This window comes from Parus major, chromosome 11, assembly GCF_001522545.3.
Source record: "Parus major isolate Abel chromosome 11, Parus_major1.1, whole genome shotgun sequence".
Lineage (NCBI taxonomy): Eukaryota > Metazoa > Chordata > Aves > Passeriformes > Paridae > Parus > Parus major.
In genome coordinates this window covers 7375389-7387899 of record NC_031780.1, presented here as the reverse complement: position 1 = coordinate 7387899, position 12511 = coordinate 7375389, and the positions used below count along the sequence as shown (strand labels likewise).

The 12511-nt window shown below is 54.6% G+C and overlaps 1 protein-coding gene across 1 annotated transcript; it reads left to right on the top strand.

Annotated features, from left to right (window-relative positions):
• Positions 1–5133: 5133 nt before the first annotated feature.
• On the top strand, positions 5134–11399 carry CALB2 (calbindin 2). The gene is made up of 11 exons (XM_015639526.2): positions 5134–5278; positions 8339–8415; positions 8604–8693; positions 8776–8856; positions 9673–9729; positions 9834–9911; positions 10029–10084; positions 10281–10320; positions 10430–10483; positions 10705–10776; positions 11008–11399. Exons 1-11 carry the CDS (start codon positions 5188–5190, stop codon positions 11122–11124), a joined length of 813 nt encoding a protein of 270 aa, XP_015495012.1. The 5' UTR covers positions 5134–5187; the 3' UTR covers positions 11125–11399.
• Positions 11400–12511: the final 1112 nt, after the last annotated feature.

The window sequence follows — 12511 nt, the reverse complement described above, 5'->3', positions numbered from 1 at the left end:
AAGTCTCTCAAGTGGGAGTGGAAGGCAGCTGTGCAGCTCGCTGTAGCTAGCAGCAGCCAGAGTAGCTAAGGCTGGGATTTCAGCAGACTCCATTAATTAATCAGAGTCAGGCTGGGCTGGGATGTGAAGGGAAGCATCCAAAAAACCCTGCTGTTGTGCTGGTACTTCTCAGGCAGGGTTTGAGATGATGAGGAGCTTGGCATCAACACCTGCTTTCAGCAGGCCAGGTCTGCTCCTCTCTCCAGCTGCACCGGAGGCAGATACCGTGCTCGTGTGCCTGAATACAGCTGAAATGGAACTTAAAATTTAACCTAAAAATCACCATGCAGCTAAGTCTTCAGCAAATTATGTCTGTTTAAAAATTAAAAAAAAATCTAAATTGCATCTGAGCCCTTAAATAGTTTGGGGCTCTTCTTTCAGCTGCCCAGAGTTGGCTTGGGTGGCCCAAACTTTGCATGAACATCCCAGTTTTTTACCTGTCAATGGTAAGAGGAAGATGCCCTGGGCACTTTGGAAAGAACCTTGTTCATTTGCAGGCAAGAGGGGAAAGACAAAAATTAACACAGTGAGCTCATCTGGCTTTGGAGATACTTTTAATACAATTTTGTGGGTTTTTTAATGCTGATGAATTTCAGAAGTCTGAAATACAGTGATGCAAGATGGATAAGATGTGTGGGGAAGGAACTGTGAGGGAATAAAACCTGCTGTGATCCTGAAAACTGTGTTTTTGTTTGCTGTGCCAATGCCACGGGTTAGAAAGAAAGGAGGTGCTTAGCTGCTCCTGTACATCCAGCCCCCAGGCTGGAGGATAACCCAGGGAGTCCCCACAGCACCACATCCCTGGGGGACCAGAACTCAAAGCTCAGGATAAGCAGGACCAACATTTGACCAGCACTTGGCACAGGCATTTCTTACAGATCCCACTAGGCTGACAGACTTATGGAAAAAAATACCAAGAACCAAAGTACCTCAACTTAACTTCAGAGCAGCTGGAAAGTGCAGAGGGCTGTGGTAGTGCCAGGGCAGCAAGTCATCTATGCTGGAGGCAGGACACAGTCCCCTTGATGCTCTGCCTTTTGTTTAGTGCTTTTGGTGGTTTCTGGCAACATCCATGGCTGAAATGACAACCTCAGCTTTCTTCATTCCTGTTCTCTGTGCCACTTACCTGCTTCTGAAGTCCAGGGCATTGTGGTCATAGGGATAAGCTGAAAGATGCATGAAAAGCCGAGGCACCTGGCAAGTGGCAAAAGAGCCCCAAATGACATGATGATCCTGGCTTTCTCAGTGCTGTGGTTGGCAGTGAGCCCAGGTGCTGCCTGATTAGGGAATGCCACCAGCACGGGCTGTCCCATGTGGCTGTACCCGTGGCAAAGGGACACATGGAACACCTGTGTCAGTGCAGGGCAGAGCTGGCACAGCTCCTCCTTCACTCACTCACAGCCACGGACTTGTGAGCCAGTCTGCTTCATCCTCTGTGCCAGCCTTTCCTGTATCCTTGCTCAACAGCCCAGAGAAAACTTTCCAGATTACACAGTCCTGCTGTTTCCAGTCCCCTGGAGAACACAGAGGTGTTATATTGATGCCTTCATGTGAGATTCACATAAAAGTGTGAGGCCAAGAGGAGAAACCTCTGCTACAGCCCTTGGCTGGACCATATCATGAGTGTTTAAGTAGAGTTCTCTGCACTTATCTGAGAAACAACCCTGTGACCCAAAAAAATCTGATGGTGTGATTCATCCTGTTTCCTTTGCAAGCCTTGGTTTCCCACTATATTTTTTTTTTTAATGTGAGGTTTGCCTTTTGCATTCTTTCCTATTTAAAAGTAAATCAGAAAGCTTTTAAAAACCTGTGCTGTCTCAGCTCAGCAGCGAGTGTGTGCCTTGCTTTCAAGTTATCAAAATTCCCTTAGATGTTTCTCTTTATTGAAAACCTGCAGTTGAATTAAGAGGATTCTGCTATAGTCGTGTGTTGTTTGGAATTTTTTCCAAAAGCTTTAGGTCTTCACTGCAAGAATTTCATTTGCAGGAAAGAACTAAACTCTCCCCTGCTGTGCTGAATGTGCAGAGCAGGGGGGAGTGATGTGGGTCACAGCAGTGGGCTGATCTCAGTGTGTTGCTGAATTAAGTCCTGGCTCTGTAAGTAGCATGATGGTCTGTTCTTTCCAAAACCTGACGGCATGTTCAGGTTGAATCATAGCCTGTCCTGAGCTGGACCCACAAGGATCATCACGTCCAACTCCTGGTGCTGCACAGGACATCCCAAGAATCCCATCATGTGCCTGAGAGTGTTGTCCAAATGTTTCCTAAACTCTGTCAGGGTTGGTGCTGTGGCTACTTCTCTGGGGAGTCTGTTTCAGTGCCCAACAACCCTCTGGGTGAAGAACCTTTTCCTGAGGGAACCATCCAGCCTTTTCTCCCACAGAAGGGACATTTCCAGTGCCTGGACAGCCATGTGGGAGATGGCTTCAAACAGCAGCACAACCACCACTGCTTCCTTTCCTGAAACTTCACAGCCCTCTCTAAAAGTCCTTCTCAATCTTAGCAAATCCCTTCCTACAGCAATAAGACCCTCTTGCCCCACCAGCTGCTTCAGAGAGGCAGCTTGGGGAAGCATTTCCCCAGAGAAGGCAGGGAGTACACTTGGAGCCCAAATATTGCTCCCAGGCCCCAACCTGGAGCAACCTTGGCTTTTTGTTAGCAGAGAGATGGGTGTCATGGAGCAGCATGAATGTGATGGGCTGGTCACCCAGGGCCATCCCTGTGCTGGGCTGGAGCTCTGCTCCCTGTGGAGCAGACCATGGACCGGTGCCCATTCTCTCCCCTACCTAGGCACAACTGGGGACACATCTCTAAACCCAGCCCTGCAGAAACAGTGAATGTCCCCTCTCAGCCCCCAAGAAAAATCTGCTCTGGAGGGAATGGGACAGCAAAGCAATGGGCTCTGCTGGGGAAAATTGTACTGCAGTAATGGAAAAAAGAAGATTTTTTTGAACTAATTTCTGTGCCAAACCACAGGAAATGTGAATGGAATACACAGGACACCCCTCAGTGTCCCATGTGTGCCTGAAGTGTTGTGCAGCAGGGAAGAGGAGAAGGCCATCACAGTGCTTGGTGTCCCAGGGTGGCTTTCCTCATGGGATGCTGGCACAGCATCTCTTCCCATGCCTGAGGTCCTGTGTCCTGCCCTGCTTCAGCCTCCCACAGCATTTGAGACAGGCGTGGCTCCATCTCCCCTGCACTGAGCTCCTCCAGGCCCCTGCCATTTAGAGGGAGAACCTCACCCCCCTGTTCTTCCAGCCAAAGGACAGAAATAAGAGGCACCAGCACCCGGCAGGATGGGCAGTGCTCTGGATAGCTGCCAGCAGCTGCCTGCTGCCAACTGCGTCCCCGCTCTGCGCACATCTGAACTTCCCTGATGCCTTCTCATCTTTAATTAAGCACTTCCACCGGCTCAGCCTTCTTGCTGGATCTGAATTTATTTTTTTTTCTCTGTAGCCATGGCAACGCTTCCCCTGGGCAGGCTGTGCTGGAGCCAGTGACAAACCCCATGTGTGGCTGTTTTGTTTGGGCCTGGAAACTTCCCTGCCATTTGGGAAAACTTGGGAAAAGAAAATCCTGCAGCGAGCTGGTGAGCGGCAAGGGGAGCCAGGGTGAGAAATGTGTTTTGGGCTGAGCATCCCTTCTATCCCCTAAGGAGACCTGCTCCAGCAGGGATGGCAGAGCCTTGATCTGAGGATTCCTTAGTTTTTTCTCCGAAAGATCGATGCAGTGTCCAAGTTTTTTGTCCTCGCTCCAGCCATGGGTGTGACAGCCCTGCTGCAGCCATTGCACAGTCCCTTGGTGGTGGTGACATAGGGACTGCCATTGCCCTGCTCCTCCTGCCAGGACCAGCAAATCATGAGCCATTAAGCTGCCATGAGGCAGGTGGACAGAGGCTGAGATGTGCTGACACAGGACATGGACATGGTGACTGGGGTAGGGCTAGGTGGCACAGGAAGGGATGCGGGGCTTGGAGAAGGAATGGAGTGACAGGCAGGAGGAGGCAGCAGGGCAGAGTGACAGGCCAGGGCTAGGTGCCAAGAAAGGAGTAGGTGACATTAAGCAGGGTGCTGATGTGGGACAGGGATAAGTGGCACAGGGCAGGGCTAGGTGACGCAGGGAAGGAGTAGATGTCATGGGACAGCATAGGTGAGAGAGTGGGTTAGTTGACAAGGCAGGGACAAGTGTCAGAGCACAGGTTGCCAACTCCAGTGCCCAGCGCTGCTCCCAGTGTTGCAGTATCCTGGTGTCCTGGTATCCCAGCATCCTGGTAGTCTGGTGTCCTAGTGTCCTGGTAGGCCAATGTCCTGGTATCCCAGTATCTCGGTATCCTGGTGTCCCAATGTTCTTATAATCTGATCTGGTGTCCTGATACCTCAATATCCTGCTGTCCTGGTGTCTGGGTATGCTGCTGTCCTGGTATCCCGGTACCCACTCTCCTGGTGTCCCGCTGTCCCTCTGTCCTGGTATCCTGGTACCCACTGTCCCGTTATCTCAGTATCCTGGTACCCACTGTCCCAGTATCCTGCTGTCCCAGTATCTCGGTGTTCCATTATTCTGGTGTCCCACTGTCCTGGTATCCTGGTACCTTTTTTCCCGGTATTCAGGTATCCCACTGTCCCAGTGTCCCGGTACCTCCTGTCCTGGTATCCACTGTCCCGGTATCCCGGTACCCGCTGTCCCGGAATCCCGGTACCCGCTGTCCCGGTACCCGCTGTCCCGGTATCCCGGTATCCCGGTACCCGCTGTCCCGGTATCCCGGTACCCGCTGTCCCGGTACCCGCTGTCCCGGTATCCCGGTATCCCGCTGTCCCGGTATCCGCTGTCCCGGTACCGCTGTCCCGGTATCCCGGTACCCGCTGTCCCGGTACCCGCTGTCCCGGTATCCCGGTACCCGCTGTCCCGGTACCCGCTGTCCCGGTATCCCGGTACCCGCTGTCCCGGTACCCGATGTCCCGGTACCCGATGTCCCGGTATCCCGGTACCCGCTGTCCCCCGCGCCCTGCCGGTGTCCCGGGGCTGCGGCGCCCTCTGGCGGCGGCGGGCGGCGCGGCGGCGGCGAGTATAAAAGGCGGCTGCGGGCGGCGGCGGGATCGGGAGCGGCGGGATCGGGATCGGGATCGGGAGCGGGATCGGGATCGGGAGCGGGATGGCCGGCCCGCAGCAGGCCCCGCACCTCCACCTGGCCGAGCTCACCGCCTCCCAGTTCCTCGACATCTGGCGGCACTTCGACGCGGACGGTCAGTCCCGGGGTGCGCGGGACACTTCGCTCCTCAAAAAAACGGCGGGGAGGGCAGCGGGCTGAGCATCCCTGGGGACCCGGGGCTGAATGGGGCGGGGGGCTGAAGAGTCCCTGGACATCTCGGAGGAGAAGATAGAGCCTCCGCCTCCGTAGCCCGGGGGTAACGGTGAGCCCCCGGGGTGATGGAGAGCTCCCGGGATGCAGAGACTCCAGGATGGAGAGTCTCCGGGGTGATGGAGAGTCTCCGGGGTGCAGCCCCGTCCGTTGAAGCTCCGGGGTTGAGGAAGCGATCGGTCCCCATGGACCTCCCCGACGGGAGCCCCAGAACCGGACCCCACTGGGAGCCCGCAGCCCATGGGACGCTGAGCCCGGGATATCCCGGGTCTCCTTGGCACGTCCTCCGGGTGCCTTGAGAGCTGGGATTCGCTCGGGGCTGATCCCACCTCTGGGTGATGCTCTGGGGGTCTTGCCCTTCCCTGGGTGCCCAGCGTCCACCCTCGGTCCCCTCTCCATGCCTCGGCAGTGCCCCACACTTGGTACCTGGAGGGAGGGGGGCAGCGTGGCCACCAGATTGGCCCCAGAGCCACCCCTTTGCCAGGGGTGACAGAGAGGGTGTCCCACGCCCGGAGCAGGCTGAGGAACGGTCCCTCCACGTCTGGAGTGCAGTCTCTGCCTGCCTGCTCCCCAGCCTCACAAAAACCTGGGGATGCTGTGGCAAAAACCGTGTCCACTGTGGGGATGTCACCTTCTCACGGAGTCACATCTGGGCAGGACATCCCTGTTCCTACCACTGTCAGCCCCAAAAAAGGGGGGAAATGCAAAAACCAGCACTGTTTTGTAGGAAAACAGTTTCTTCCAGCACTCCCATGCCGTGAAGGAGGCTCAGCCCGCTGGGAACAACAGCCCAGGGGAAAGCTCCTGTCTTTCACTGAGTCTCCTGTTCCTGCAGGGAGGTTTGGGGACCAAAAACCTCCTGGGAACTACGTCATGCAGCCTTCCCAGCTGCGCTGCTGGAACTGGAGCTCAGCTTGCTCCTGGCTGCATTTTGGGGTCCCCCCCTGCAGCCTCACAGCATCAGGGACACAGACACAGGTCCCTGTCGCTGCTGGAGCTGGCACTGGAGCAGCCACCAAGGGGTTGGGAAGGTGGCACTTCAGTGGGAGTGGGCAGCTCCTGATGTGGGTGTCCAGCTGCCTCCCTGCAGCGCGTCCCACTGCGCCCTTGGATGTGCTCTGTCATCTCCAAAAAACAGCAGCAGGCACAGATCCAGCTTGGCCCACAGCCCCCAGGCAGGGCAAGGCTGTCGAGCTGCGGCACGGCAGGTGCCCAGGAGAGGAGGGACTCAGGCATCGGGAAGGAAGGTGGCCTTGACAAGGACAATGCTTGGCTGCACCAGGCAGGAGCTCCAACAGCCCTGGCTGCTTCCCTGAGCCAATGGAGGGGCCTGGGGTTCATTCCCCTGTGCATGGGACCACTTCGCCCAAGCTCATCCCTGCATTTAAACCCCTTCAATGTCGCTTCCATGCCTTGAGCTGCTCCCCCTCAAGGCTTGTCATGCCCCAGAGATGTCCCCTTGGATGTCTTTGATGTCCTCACTTTACCAGCTACAGCTGCCCTGAGGCTCTGAGGTGGAGCTGCATGGACTGGCTGTGGCTCTCCGGAGGGGATTTTCCATGACACTTCACATCCCTCTGCTCTATGGACATGGATTGGACCTGTCCAAGCTGCTGCTTGGAGGAAGCCAAGCTACTGGCCACATCTTTTTTTGATCTTATTCTTTTTTCCTAGTTCAAAACTCCTGTTGATTTTTCTTTTTTCCCAACTGAATTCAAAGCCGCTTGGGGTTCTCCTGTACCCACAAAAGCAAAGCCCCTGGGAAGAGCAGTGGGAAACCAAGTACCTCAGTGGCTCACACCAGCACCCCAATATCACCCAAGGCCCTCATCCCCTCCTGGGAAGGATGCTGCTTATCCACTGGGATGTGGTAACCAAAGAGGAAGGTACCCTGGGGCTTCCCCAGTGCATTGAGCTGGGATGTGGATGGGTTATTTCCAGCTGCTGTGCTGCAGTGGGGAGCAGATGCTGCCAGGGAGCCTGCAGGTGATAATGCCAAAGGTGGCACAGTGCAGGGAGCTGTGCTCCAAGCCTCCAGAGGCTGAAATGCAGAGCAGTCCTGGGGGAAATGTTCAGAAGGAAGAGTCTGGCTATCCCTCAGCCAGGTACTTCAGGGGAAAGGGCAACATCCTTTGTTGTGTCCAGATGTTCTTGGAAGGGAGGATTTCTGGCAGGGAGATGACAGCAGCCTGACAGCATCATGGAGCCAGTGTCTTCCCTGCTGTTCCCAGCTGTGATGTGACCCTGCTGCTTCCAGGTACAGCAGCCACCCCCCAGAGCCACCAAGGGCCAGCACTGTGGAAGCCATGTGTGGCTGAGCTGTCCAGCCATCGAGCATCCCACAGGCAGGACAGGGCTGTGGATACCCCGGGTTCCAGTGGAACCACATCTCAGCACAGATACTGGCAGTGGGAGGTGCGAGGTACACAGGACAGGGATCTTTTGGAGTTCCTGGCCACACTGGAGATTGGCAGTGGGGTCACCTCTTCCTGGGGCTGATCCTGCACCCAGGATGGGGGGATGCTGTGCCAGGTGCTTTGTCTCTGCTCCCTGTTTGCCCTTGTGGCCCCCACAGAGGGGTGAGAGGAGACAGTCCTGACTGGGAGATGCTTGCATGGGATAGAGTACCTTTATTTAAGGCATCTGATTGAAGCATCAGATACAGAAAATGCAGCAAAGACCACGATGAACAAAGTCCCCTGTGCCCTACAAATGAGTGCAAGGGACAAGTCCAGGGCTGTGTGTTGCCTGGGCAAATTTGGGTATCACCAGTATGTGTAACGCTCAGCATCAACATTGGCTGGCATTTCTTTGCTGCCACAGTTGCCTTGGAACCATGTCCTGGTGCAGAGGGAACAAGCGCTGTGTCCCCTGGGAGCATCTGTCCCTCTCCTCCTGTGCTCTGACACTGTGGAAGTCTTACTGCATTTTTTTCCTCCCCCAGGAAATGGCTACATTGAAGGCAAAGAACTGGAAAATTTCTTCCAGGAGCTGGAAAGTGCAAGAAAGGGGGCGGGTGTGGTAAGAGCATCTCCTGGTTTTGCTCCCTCCTTCCCCCGTTCCCTCATGCCCAAAGACTGACGCTCATGTCAGCCCCATCTCCTTTGGGCACTGATGAGTGGGACTGGGGCTCCTCTAAGAGAAAAGTGGGAGAACACCAGCACAGGGAGTGGTGAAAGTGCTCCCATCCCCTCTCTCCTTGCTGGCAGGACTCAAAGAAGGACAATTTGGGTGACAAGATGAAGGAGTTCATGCACAAATATGACAAAAATGCAGATGGTAAAATCGAGATGGCAGAGGTGAGCAGTTTGGGTTGTTTGTGTTCCAACCCCATGCTCGTGTTTCCCCTCCACCATCCCACCATGCCTGTGTTCCCCACAGCTGGCCCAGATCCTGCCCACAGAAGAGAATTTTCTGCTGTGTTTCCGCCAGCATGTGGGCTCCAGTTCAGAGTTCATGGAGGTGAGCGGGATAGGCTGTGCTGGGGGTCCCCTAGGGAATTCAATCCAGATTCACCTTGGGAAAAGAACTGGGAGTTTGAACTTCCCAAACCTCCACTGGTCACCCTAAAACTCTTGGCATTAACTCAGCACTGTGAGGCAGTGCTGGTTTAGGGAAGAGCAGGAGTGTGGCGAGTTTTCCCAGTTCTCAGCACCCCTTGGATACTTCTCAGGGCAGCTGGGTGCCTCATCCCAGCCTCTAGGCAAGGTGAGCTGCAAGGATTTGGGGCTTTTTTGTAGACTTCCCCTCATGGTTGCTCCTAAGTGCCCAAGGGATGTGCTCTGGGCCACCCCACAGCCTCGCTGTGCCCTTGCATGGGGTGAACCCATGCAGATGGGAAAGAAATTGCAGATGGGGAATAAAACATTGCTGGTAGTGGAAGGGAATGTGCAGCATCCTGGAGAGGAAGGAGCTTGTACATGGAAACTGAACCCTGGGTGGAGGGGAAGGCTGAAAGAAGAGCACCCCATGACATGAGGTGGGGTAAGCAGGCACTATTGTCTAATTGGGGGATGCAATTAAATATTATTAAATATTAAAGCCTGGTCTTGCACACTGACATGATGATAAAGGTGCTTGAACTCTTGGTGTGGGGCTGAACAAAAGCATCGAGCCCCAAGGGAGAGCAGGTGACACCAGTGGGAGTTGTGAGATGGCCCCATCTCCTTTAGGGTGGTGGGGAACACTCTCAGCGGGGGTTTATGGGGACACACACACATGTCAGGGGGGAGTGGGGGACACGAGCCCCTGCAAAGGCTCATGGCGGTCCCTCCACAGGCTTGGCGCAGGTACGACACGGATCGCAGTGGCTACATCGAAGCCAACGAGCTCAAGGTGGGCTGTGGGCGTAGGGTGGGCTAGGCTGGGTCCCTGCCAGTGGGACATCCTTGCTGGGACAGCTGGGGATGGGGACAGCCAGCAAAACCCTCTCCTCCCAGGGCTTCTTGTCAGACCTGCTGAAGAAGGCGAACCGGCCGTACGACGAGCCCAAGCTGCAGGAGTACACACAGACCATTGTAAGTGGGACCTGGGGCACTGTGGGACCTGGGGCACTGGGGGTCTCAGCACTCACATGGGTGGCATGCAGGGGAGAAGGAGGTGATGGGTGACAGGGTCTGTCTGTATCCCAACAGCTGCGGATGTTCGACATGAACGGTGATGGGAAGCTGGGCCTCTCTGAGATGTCCCGGTAAGGTCATGGGCAGTGAGAAGGAAGAGCTGGGGAGGGAAAGACACCTGAAATGCATATATTTAGGAAGAGTCTGCTCCAGCTTCCAGGGAAAACCTCTTTAATTTACTTGTGTTTCTGAGCAAAACATCACTGTGATTTTTCTGTGTCTTTTTCTGGTGTCTTCCCACTCTTCCCTGCCCTTCTTGTTTTTCAGACTTTTGCCTGTGCAAGAAAACTTTCTTCTGAAGTTTCAGGTAACATAACACTACTCCTAGTGGTAATAATAAAACAAAAACAACCCATTCCCATTGCTTGCACCTCCAACTCCGCTCTCATACCCTGGTGTCCCTTGTCACTTCCCAGGGAATGAAGCTGTCCTCAGATGAATTTAATGCCATCTTTGCCTTCTACGACAAGGTAGGGAGCTGGCTCATGGGAAACCCCAAAAAACATAACTTGGCAAAAAATAACCCCAAATCATGTGCTTTTGGTTGAGGCAATTCCCTGCTCTGGTTTGGGGTGGGAGAACTGAGTTTACCTCTGGCTGTGCTGGGCAAGGGTCTGGGGATGCCCATGTCCAAGGGGAAATTGCAGGGCTTGTGTCCTTCCTGCTGTTGATACCCTCCCACACTATCCAGGATGGAAATGGCTTCATTGATGAGAATGAGCTGGATGCGCTTTTGAAAGACCTGTATGAGAAGAATAAGAAAGTAAGTGGGGGCAGAGCTTGGGTGCCACCCCCAGAGCCCCCCAGTTCCTTCTCCCCCCTCCCAGCAGCACCTTTCCATGTCCATGCTCCAAGGGGACCAGGAGATGCTGGTCCGGGTGCTGACCCTGCATCCTCATGGGAAGCTGCACTGGAGCTGGGGGGAGTGTAATCTCCTGGGCACTCCCCTGGAAGAAAGGGGATGCCCACCCCCACTGCCCCCCATGCCTTGCAGGAGATGAACATCCAGCAGCTCACCAACTACAGGAAGAGCATCATGAACCTCTCTGACGGGGGCAAACTCTACCGCAAGGAACTGGAGATGGTGCTCTGCAATGAGCCCCCCATGTAGGACCCCCATACACACAGCCCATGCTCCTCCTCCCTGAAAACAAGCACAAGGGGGAGCCCCCATCACTGCAGAGCTCCCCCAACAGCTCTTGGGTTTGCTGTAGGTTGCTAAAATCCCATTTGGGGGGGAAAACTATTTTTTTTTTCCATCTGCCTGGTTTATTTAATGACATGATTTCTTTTTCTTTGCGGGGGTGTTGTTTTCATTCCTTTGGTCTCTTGAGTTTTTATCATTTACCAAAGAACAGTTTACTAATAAATTCAAGTACTGCTAGACTGGAGCCCCTGTTTCTCCATCCCATGGTGGGCTGTGGGGTGGCAGGGAGGAGTGGGACATCCCCACACATTCGTAGAGGATGTGGCTGCCGGGTGGGGAAGAGAGATGCATTTGGGGAAGCCCCTGTGGAATGAGGGACACTGGAAAATCTCTGGGGAGCAGAGTGCAGGCAGGCTGGGTGGGGACACTACCTCCCAGCCACCCATCCCAGACCCTGCCAAAGCCTCTGGGACATCCCAAAGGTTGTTTCCACCACTCACAGTTTTGGAAACCAGTCCCAGGGTGGTGATGCTGGTGGAGTCCCAGTGCAACCCGTCCCACTCCTGTACTACCCAGTGCAGCCCAGTTGAGGCCTGTACAGCCCAGTATGATGCAGTGCAGTCCCAACCAGACATGTACAGCCCAGTACAACCCTGTACAGCTCATTATGACCCAGTAAAATCCCATGTACATGGCTCAGTACAGCCCAGTATGGTACAGTACAGCCCTATACGGCCCAGAACAGCCACACACAGCCCATTATGGCTCAGTACACCCCTGTACATCCCTCTGTGGCTCAAAACATTTCAGTATGGCCCAGTACCACGCTACACAGACCTTTGTGGTGTTGTACAGTCCTATATGGCTAAGCACAGTCCAGTACAGACCTTTACAGTTCCACATGGCCCGAGAATGGCACAGGGCAACAAAGTACAGCCCCATACAGTCCTGCAGAGTCCTGTACAACTCTGTATGGACAAGTACAGCCCTGTATATCCCTGCAGAGTCGCATATGGTGTGTTACAATCCTGTATAGCTAATTGTGGCCCAAGACTGCCCTGTGTAGACTTGCATGGCTCCATGTGGTGCAGTGCAATCCTATACAGCTCAAGTACAGCACTGTACAGCCTGTGCAGTACTGTCCTGTATGTCCCAGTATGGCCAAGAACAGCCTGGTACAGGATGGTCCTGCACAGCCTAGTACAGCCCCACCATGTCCTAGTTGAATCCTCCATACCCCAGTACAGCCCAATACAGCCCAGTACAGCCCAGCACAGCCCAATACAGCCCAGTACAGCCCAATACAGCCCAATACAGCCCAGCACAGCCCAATACAGCCCAGCACAGCCCA

Excerpts from the sequence above, each read along its gene's own strand:
- CALB2 (XM_015639526.2), top strand. The coding sequence starts at position 5,188 with ATGGCCGGCCCGCAGCAGGCCCCGCACCTCCACCTGGCCGAGCTCACC. Across the intron at positions 9,912-10,028 it reads AGGAGTACACACAGACCATT|CTGCGGATGTTCGACATGAA; the intron begins GTAAGTGGGACC and ends GTATCCCAACAG. Across the intron at positions 10,777-11,007 it reads TGTATGAGAAGAATAAGAAA|GAGATGAACATCCAGCAGCT; the intron begins GTAAGTGGGGGC and ends CATGCCTTGCAG.